This window comes from Fulmarus glacialis, unplaced genomic scaffold (genome assembly GCF_000690835.1).
Source record: "Fulmarus glacialis isolate BGI_N327 unplaced genomic scaffold, ASM69083v1 scaffold19450, whole genome shotgun sequence".
Taxonomy (NCBI): Eukaryota; Metazoa; Chordata; class Aves; order Procellariiformes; family Procellariidae; genus Fulmarus; species Fulmarus glacialis.
The window spans coordinates 13,348-23,448 of record NW_009186145.1 but is presented as its reverse complement, the minus strand read 5'-3'; the positions used below and the strand labels follow the sequence as shown (position 1 = coordinate 23,448).

The 10,101-nt window shown below is 35.1% G+C and overlaps 1 protein-coding gene across 1 annotated transcript in view; it reads left to right on the top strand.

Moving 5' to 3' along the window:
* POLN (polymerase (DNA directed) nu) overlaps nucleotides 1-10,101 on the top strand; it is a gene marked incomplete at its 3' end in the record, with an annotated part of 25,641 nt that overhangs the window by 2,670 nt on the left and 12,870 nt on the right. The window contains exons 2-6 of the mRNA XM_009586948.1: nucleotides 991-1,052; nucleotides 4,088-4,573; nucleotides 5,055-5,245; nucleotides 7,070-7,182; nucleotides 8,977-9,134. Coding sequence (XP_009585243.1) covers nucleotides 991-1,052; nucleotides 4,088-4,573; nucleotides 5,055-5,245; nucleotides 7,070-7,182; nucleotides 8,977-9,134 — 1,010 coding nt within the window. The remainder of the gene's footprint in view (nucleotides 1-990; nucleotides 1,053-4,087; nucleotides 4,574-5,054; nucleotides 5,246-7,069; nucleotides 7,183-8,976; nucleotides 9,135-10,101) is intronic.

Here is a 10,101-nt window from a genome sequence, read left to right as displayed (position 1 = left end):
TGTTCCTCTTCCTGTACCTACTGAGTCTGTAATTACTGCTAGCCTGTTGCCCCTTGTTCTTTTATTCCAGTCTTAACTTGCTTCTCCTCTTCTTGGGGCTACTGGGCAGTGTTGAGGGCAGAAAAGAGTTTCATTTAGCATGGTGCAGAGTCCTGAGGTGCATTTACAAAGCCTTCCTTATACTGCAGCATCTGTCTGCTTTCAGAGCTGTAGGCTAAATATCACCGGCAGTTCAGTGGTGGGCCCAGGCTAACAGCTGTGCTGTGGCATCGGGCTCTGTCTTAGGCGCAGCACTGAGAGTCATCCTGCTGCTTGTGGTGCTAGTCATTTTCTTACCTTTCTGTCAGTTTGATGGGTCTGTATTCTCCTTGCTCTCTGTTCTTGTCTGGTCTTACAATACCTGTTCTATCGTGAGGATGAACAATGTAAAAAAACTATCCTCTGCGGATGAAGCATGGTCAGTTCTCTGTAGGGCATGATATGCTAAAGATGTATATGCAAATAGTGTTTTACTGAAGAAAATTATTGTGGAATAATACTGCCTAATTCCAAGAAAACAGTTAAACTGTGAAGTGTGTAGGGTTTGTTTTTTGGTGTGTGGTTTTTTTTTTTTTTTCTTCTGACTCATGCCCCCAACTTTACTTTGATCAAGATGGGATGTGTTGTCTTGAAAGAAGGAAATATGCGTATTTGTGGTATTATAGTAATGCCTCTTCTGAATACCATGGAAAATGTTTGTCTGCTTTGTAGCAAATTTGAATTAATTTTTTGTTAATGGGGACAGAGCATGCTTTTGCATATGCATATTTAGGAACCTGCAGGGCCCTTCTAAGCATGAATGATATTAATTTGAAGAAAATGGTTGTCATGGAAAATTTTATTGCAATTATTTTAGGTTTGGTAAAAGTGTCAGTATTGTAACACTGTATGTAACTTAAGTTATATGCACTGCTCTCAGATTGTAAAATGTTTCCCATTCTTTTTTTAAAGGTATAGAGAAGACAAAGGAAAATAAACTAGGTGATAAGGATGCACATCTGAAAAATGAAAAGGCAAGCATATTGTAAGATTGAAGACCACTAAAAGCAGTCTTTTAGTAGCAGGTTTGAAGTTGTTATAGACTGGCTCTTTCATAACAAGCTTTATCACAATATATTGCATGTACTCATAGTTCAGATAACTTTCCTCTGTCTTTTTTTGCACTTGACATCTATTTACCTATGAGACTCTTGGCCCCACTTCTGTTATCCTTTTTATAGGAAGTTAGTCTTTTGTGACAGTTTGATCAGAAATAAATGAGGTTGCCACGTTTAGGTAGTTACCAGGGTTTAAAAACGTTCTCAAACCTCTGTCACTGAACAATCACTAGCACATAATCATAAAGTGAGCTGATTCTTATGAAAAATTACTTTGTATTAGGAAGTTTAATTTTTGGTTTAATCATCTCTCTGGATTTGGTTTAATGTGCATGCGAGTGAGTGCCAGTACAAGACTGGGAATGGATAACTGCAGCAGCCCCAACTCTGGCTGTGACTGTAAGATCCATTGAGTTGATCGATGAGTTGCAGATACTGCAAGTGTACTCCTGTCCCAGCTGCAAATTTCACAGCCATCTTTATTCTGACTCTGGTGCATGTTGCACACTTCAGCAAGTCCATTCAGGTTGCTCAAGATACAGAAAACTGGTTTCTTTTGTGGGGTGGGATAGTTTCCTACAAATTAAATTGTCTCATAGATAGACATGCAGCTGTGCGTGTGCATGGATAGTAGTGGAACCCCTTTTTGTGATGATGAGGTGCTAATTTTGACTCACTGCATCTAGTGAAATTTTCCTACATCCACATAAATTATGAAACTACATCCTGGGAGTTGTTTTCTCTACTTCCAGCCATGTCATTATTTCTAGTAGAAGATCAGTTCTTCCTGGAAGCAGCTGCTTCTCTCTGTGGTTAATTGTAGTTCCAGCTGTATTATTCTGACTTGATAATTAAATTGCTTTGTTCTTATTTTTGAACCTTTAAAAGAGAATTGCTTATTCCCAATTCTATAATTACTTGAGTGTCCTAATTCAAATTCTACTGTGTTAAACAATAAAACTATTTGCAGTTTGACTGGAGAATACACTTGAGTGAATTAGTTGTCTTTCTATGGCTTTTAAACATTTGGTCCTGTGATATTATTTTTCCACTTATGGTAACTTTTTATAGTGTCCACTTTTTGATTAGCATTGCTTAAGTCCAATTAATTTGTCTTTGTTCAGAACAACCACTATTCATTTTGGTAGTAGCAAAAGCTTAATTAGCTCCCTTTTTCTATTTACTTAGAACCTGTTAATTGTACTTTTGCTGTAGAGTTGGTCCTGTGAATTATGATCTCAAGCAGTCTAAGCCTTTTTCATCTTTTGACTCCATAGTTCTGAGGTTTGGGGATATGGGAACCGGGTTGAGGAATATTGCAAAACCAGAAAAAAAAAAATTATTGGCTTTGTCATTCTGGCTTGCTCAGTCAATACAGATTGAATAGAGATGGACGATATCCTTTGATCAGTGAAAATTGTCTTGGGGAATGGATGGGAGCCCTGCACAGCAGTAACTTGTAGTTAGTGAGAAGGCCTTAGTTTTTGGAATGGTAATGACAGCAGAGGTACTGAAGGAGACTGGCTGTGCTACAAGAGCAGAAAATACAGTAATTATGAGAGGCTTCAGTTACTTTCCAATGGAGCGGGTGAATATTACGCTTATGCATGATGCTGAGACTAAAAATTAGGAGAGAACTGCTTTGTGGAACGGTTAGAGAACTCACAAGAGAAATTGTTTTTTATTTGATTCTGTGTGAGATCAGGTTCAAAATCTCCCTGCTGAAAGATGCTCTGACAGGGACTGTAATTTTTCTGAGGCATTAAAAGATAGATAAGTCACTACAGGAATGCTTCATTTCAAAAAAGGAAATTACATAAAAATGAAGGAGCTTTTAAAAGAAGATATATGGAATTTCCCCTCCAAAACCAAAACATCTGTAGGTAGTCCAAATAAACTTTGAGAAACAGCTTGCAAATGTGTCACTAATACATCATTTTTTCAAATGCCTCAGGAGTCGAAAGCTTGCCAGCTTCTGTAAGACCTGTTGAAGATCAAGGTGTAAGAGGAGTATTGAGGGAGGATACAACTCTGTATATCTGTAAATAGTTAAACACACATTTACCTTGGGGAATCTTGGAAAGGTTGCCGGTTGCCCTTGTTTATGAAATCAAGACAGAAGTTCTATCTCAGCTGAAGAGGTTGTAGAAGAAACTAGCAAAATAAACAGTAAGAAAATACTAGGGCCAGTGCATACCAAGGAAATTTCTGAAGGAAATCAAGGATGAAGGAGTAGAATCATTACATTACCATGCAACTTCTTGCTTAATGCTATTTAATACCATGTTGCTGTAAAGGGATCCAGGGTCTATCTGGAGTAGGAAAGCTGTTCCGGGCATAGTGGATTAAACAGAATAGAATATAATACTTATTCATACTTCTTCCGTGCAACTTTCATATCTATTTTTGTTACGTCTTACAATCTTGTAAGTTATTTGAAGAAATTGGTGGAGATCCAGTTGACTCAGTGTACTTGAATTTCCAAAGCAGTCATTATGGTCCCTTGCCAAAAGTTCTTTAATAAACTAAGCTGTCATGAAAAAAGCTCTGAATATTGAAGCTAAAGAATGGAAATGAGTGGTCTCTTCTCTCTTCAGACAAAGGTCACTAATAACCTAGTCACTATGGAAGACAGGCTACCAGACTAGATGCATCTTACAGTTGTTAATTTGCCATTTTTAGTGTTGGACTAATACTAGATTAAAAAAAAGGTGGTGGTTTTGGATGTAAGCAATATAAATCAACAAAATAATCTTTACTGATAAATACTTGAATTTTGTTTTATGTAGTGTAGTTCCCCTAAACTGACTCTGTTTTGTTAGTATCAACATTTTTTTTTCATAGAATATCACTTCCTTCAAAGCTTATCAAAATTAACTCGTGTACGTTTATTTTTATTTCTGCTAATAAGTTGAATAATTGGTTCACTAAGAAATTTCCAATTTTCCCAGGAGATTCATGATTCCACAATTGCCTTATTAAAAACATCTGCCAGCCCTGAAAAAAATGCTGCTGGTCAGATAGTCAGGACAGTACATGCCGATGAAATGCTTTGCTGTCAAGATACCAGAATAGGGAGCTATTACCAGGATTTAGACTTGCCAACATGGGGATATAGAGGAAGAAATCATTCAGTAGAAGCAAAAAACCTGAAGGATGGTGAAAAGAATATAGCTATTCCCCTTAAAAGAAAGCAAGATGTGCCTACGTGTTGTTCAGAGAAAACAAGAAGATTACCTGTAAAGATCTACACTTCACATGAAAGAAGATACAACTGGACTTCTGAACAAACAGAGTCTTCTGAAAAGTATCTTTGTGATATCAGGAGTTTGGGATGTGAAGAAAAAAGAGAATTGCTTGCAACTATAGAACAGGCAGTGGCTTTTGTAACTACTATGGTATTTCAAGATGGTTCTTCACAGCTCGACTCAGAGCAGGTTAGTGAATGATGTGTTTTGTTTAGAGTCAGTTTTGTAGAACCATTTGAACTGTGCATATGACTGATAAACACAAAACCATGTTCATTGGGAGCCTACACTCGACCCGTTTTGTGTATTATTGCTTACCAAAATATAAATGTAAAATCGGGTAAACCTTAATACTTCTGACTACATTTTATTTTTAGTTACCAAGTAAAACTTATTAAAAAAAAAAAAGAAACCGCTTGGGCTAAACAAGCATTTGTATACTTAAAGTGAGACTGTTTGAATTAGAGTATTTTTTCCTACTTTTCACTGTGTCACTGTGGATTTTTGTTTCAAGGCTGAAACACTTGCATGCTCCTCTACTGTGTCAATGGTATATGCAATACCTCTAGTGTACATAATAGGTTTCATATTGTAAAATATGTGGGAGATTTTCTTTATAGGATTACATAAAATCTGTCAGAGGAAACGCTCTTGTAATTATACTTAACAGGTGTTAACCTCATCAGTAAAAGGAGTTGTTGTGTTAGTGAAGAATCAGACTGACCACCCTTGCCCTCCCAGTTACTTTTCAACTGACTATACTTGGAATGCTGCTAATGAAAATGATAAATTAATTTATTTAAAAACTGAAGGGTCATCTCTTTGGGAACAAGAACAACAGGCTCACAAGAAATTTGCTTGGTGAGAGTAATACTGGTTTGCTTTACATATGCTTTTAGCAACAGTGATGTTGGTTACATGGCAGAGGCTTAATTTCCTTACACATCAAGCTCATTGAATTTCATATTAGCTGTATTGGTTCTGTGTCAAGCCTGGGCTAATATAAACCAAATAAGAATAGACTATTCCGTTGGCCTCAGCGTACTACTAAGTGCAGTCCTGCAGAACTAGATTGGGATTCTGGTAGGAGCTGTTTACATTCACCTAGAAATCCTTTATGAACAGTTTACAGCTATAGGGCACCAAAAAATATGATCCATCCAGGTTTGTCTTTCTTGTATCTTATCTTCCATTTCCTGAACTGCATTTCTTATGTAGTACATTTTTGATGGATGTTATTACGGTAAACATCCTTTTTGAGCTCTGCTAATATTTTTAATTTTTTGAGCACAATAGGCTTTTTAAATGGCTTTTCAGATCCCAAATGAAGTTTTCCTAGTATTCAGTAATAATGTTACATCAAAATTACGAGATAATTTTTTAAAGTAAATGCTTTATGTATCTGTTTTAATAGTTGGACTAAGTTTTAAAAAAAAGTTGGATTATGTTTTAAACTCCCAGTTAGTATAACCAAAATTCATTTTTATTCCTTACTATTAACTTTAAAATAGTACCCCATAAAGGCATAAATGAGAACTGAATCTGATTCTTGGATATAATAGAAGCCTGTTAAAACTTCATTAGAATATTTTGACTTTCAGTAATAACTGCTTTATTGTAAACTGCTGAATTTGGGTTATTAAATTACAAAGCATTCATTTTCAAGATGTTGGACTTGGTTGTTAGTTGCATCTCTGCCACTGCTCCACTGTGACTTGAAACAAATCACTTCATTTACCTGTACTTCTCCAGCTGTAATATTGGAGGTGTATGACAACTAGTTTAATAACTTGTTGTTAGTTTGAATATAGGTTGTTCTGAATTGAGAATAACGTATCAATAAAGCATGTACATATCAACAGTAAAAATTCAATAATAAGTTGAATAAGTGTATTAGCATTTAGATGAAACCTATAGGTAATTATTTGTTGTAAGAATGCTGCAGTTTTTTAGTAGTGGATCTACACTGTATACAATAATACCTTATGATCTACACAATTTCTGATATGTCCAAAAACTTGGTACTGTGGTTTCACATCATCAAAGATAAATAAACTTGAAAGCGCTATAAAAAATTATTTTTCTATACTGCCCAAAATAGAGCTTTTTAAAAAAAAGACACAAATAATTAGTAAAATCTGTATACCAATACATATAATTGTTAAAATCTATTTAAAATAGCATGGATGTGGGAACTATAGACATTTTCAAAAGGAATGGAAAGATGTGACAAAGATGAAGCATACTAGATTTAAATAGCATATTAACACTAGGCAATTATGGCAATTTAGATTGTCTAGTAACTTTTAAGTCATGATTTTACAATACTACATTAACTCAGAAGCCTCTGTGATCTTATTTGGGTATATTAAAGTATTACAGGGATGCCAGTTGCTGTTTCAGATTAAGATTGCATTTAATTTTGAGTGTCAAATAAGGATTTGTTTTATTTATGAATGCATGATAAGGCATATCTGCTAGGATGTTTAATTTATTATAGAATGAAGCTTCAGGTATTATTGAATTGAGAATTTAATATTCAAATACAGTATTCTGTTCTTACAGGAATAAAGAAATGTCTTGTGTTAACTGTTTAGTATTAGGTGCTAATTAAATATATAAAGTAAATAAATTCACTAAATCTAGTAGCAATATAGTGTGTGTTAATGAACTACTTCTGTGCAGGCAAGTGTTGTTTCAAATGCTACATTGCAAAGTTCCGATTATTTGCTTCAATGCAAAAGATTTCCTGAGGACTCTACTTCAAGTTTATGGTAATGAAATTAGCTGGAAACAAGGTAACTATCTAATCTAATCTATAATCTAATCCTATAATCTCTGTGTGTTTGATGTTTCTGTTAAAATCACTAGGTGTAGAAGTAACTAGAGTGGTGGTTAAGTAATATATTGGAAAACAGAATTTTAGTACCATGGAAAAGAACACCCTTCTTGGGGGAGGTTGTGACCAGAGGCTTGGCATGTCAAGATAATGTATTTCTTCTCAGAGCAGGAATCAAATCATTGAATAATTTAAGGATAGCTTCCAGTGGAAACAAAAGCTCTCAACACAGTCCTGACTATAGCTGAAAAGATCAAACTGCTTCATGTTTCATGTTCCCTAGAAAAACTTTCTCTGCTCAAGAGGAAAGGCTAAAATAAATTCCAGAGGTGCTTATAGTTGTCAGAATCAGGAATCATTTGAATGGGTCCTTGTTTTTTTGATAGGAACAAATAAAATTCTTTTGTATGGATTTAAAGGCAACCACAAACAGAAGAGATAAGATGTAAATATAATGTTTACTTTTTTTCTTCATTCTATGTATTGGATTACTGCTGAGTGAATTACAAAAATAAGTGTGACCTTTCAGGAAGGACTCACTCTGTGGAGAGTCTTCAGCTTGTGTTCAGCATCTGAAAAGTTTCATTAGTAAATCACAGTAAACTGATGATGATTTAGAATCTGGTGTGAAGATCTACACAAAAGACACTTAGCCCTGAGAATGGGAAGGTGGGGGGAAAGAAACATCATGATGGTGCTGGCACTAGTGACAATTTTATAACCTGTACATACAGGAAATACTAGATCTAGGTTAGATCCTATCTGATGCATAGGATTTGAATCTGAAGTTTCTAATATCCAAAAGAATTCTTGTCTAGGTTTATTTTTAAACTTTTTGCTGAGCAGCCACATTAAGTTCTTTTCAGGAACATTTATATCAGTGGAGGTAAACAAGCCTGGTTCTCTTTGGAATAGTCCTGCAGCTGTAACTTGCATTATGGACATTAAAGTCTGTAAGGTTGCGTGCATGGAGTTCTCTATAACTGTACCTGTGGGTTGTCATTTGGACTTACTTAGGGGTTACTGAAGAGGATACTGAGATCTATCTTTGAATATATCACAAAACATTCTAGTTACTAGTTTCTCTCTCCTCTTCTTTGTAGTACTACAATACATATGTAGAGATTGTAGTTAGAAGGGAAATGAAACAGCACTAGGGTTGCTCCATCCTATGTATCTATGTGAACGTGAGAGAAAGGGCAGTATAAGCACATACGACCCTATAGGATAAAAGGTTCTGATTTTTGGGAACAATGCATTGTGCACCCATATGTGAATTCATATATACGTTAAAGATCTCAGAAGTCTGATTGCTGGGAAGTAAATCTTCTCTCCCAAGAGCAATTTTGTGGATATCAATCAAGTAACAGCAACAACAAAACTGTACCAGAGGCAGACACTCACAAGAAAAGCTTCAATATGAAATTTTTTAGTGGTAAGAAAGAGAGGCTTTTACAGTCAATCTTAAGAACCAAAGGTTTACTCACATTTTAAAACTTGAAAAAACAAAACCAAAAACCAAACCCACAAAAAACCCTCTTCAAAAATATTCAATATTGAACTTCCTCCTGTGTAGTCATGATATTGACCGTTTGTTACAGCTACAAATTCAATGTTTAACATTTTTGTAGTGTAAATGCTTGTCTATTTATGATATGTGTCTACAGGAAAGATGGGCAAAACTTCAGTGGTATTTCTCAGTATGTAAGGTAATTTAAATATTTTGATTGTCAGAAATAACTTATTTTTGTAGTTGCTGATAGTGTCGTGTTAGATCCAAGGATTGCAGCATGGCTGATAAACCCCAGCGACACAGTTCCCTCTTTTGAATGTTTAATACAGAAGTATTTTGAAAAGCCTTTTTCTATGGCAACAGTAAATACAGATACAGGCACTTTGAGAAATGCATCAGTAAGTAGTTTTTTTTAAATTGTTTGTGGTTGGGTTAAAAAGGGAAGTAAATGATAAAAGAATCGCTTTTGCTTACAAAATATTGCAAAAAAAGGACAGATAATGCTTTTCTGATGGAAAAAAGTTATTATATTAATACTACTTGTTGGAAATTTGATTTTAAAGAAAGGGGAGAAGGGAATGGTTCACTGCTTTCTACCAACATGGGATCATATTCTCCAGGAACAGCTGTAAAATTTGCTTCAAAACTGTAAAGTTCAGCAACAATATTAATTAATGTATAATCTGATCTTTTTTCTTTCCACCTCCCTGCAAACTGATTTCCAGCTTTTGTTTCCAAAATGTCTAATGCCTTGGTCTCCAATTCCTGTGAACTTGTAGCCTGTATTTAGTTAATTGTTATTAACAATTTTGCTGAATTTCAGAGCTGATAAAGACACCACATCATAGGCTGAGGAACAATAGGGAGTCAAATGTGAACTTTCAAGCACATGTATGAAAAATTTGTGAATTTTTGTTCTCCATAAGAGAGAATGGATGATGAACTTTTTGAGAAGTTATTCCCAGCACTATAGAAATGTCTTACTGTCTGTTGACACTTATTTACTGAATGTTATAAAATATTGGTATTTGTATTTTGGGCCATGGTGATCCATTCTGGATACATTAGCCTTCAGAGGTTGTTTGAATGATAAAAATAGATGTGCAGCAACCTAAATGATGGGGGTTTTTTTTGAAACCTTTCACTTTTCAGAGGCCTTGCTTGTTCAGACACAAGTATTGTAACATGATGATAGGGCTTCTAGGATACGAGTCCACAGATGTCAAGTGGGCTTAGAGCATGGACAGAGGTCAGTTGTATCAGCACATACCCATCAGTACAGACATTTCTGAGAAAACCAGAGCCAGTTTACTTTAAAACACTAGCTGCAACCTGCAGTTGTTCAGAAGCTACTTAATGAATTAA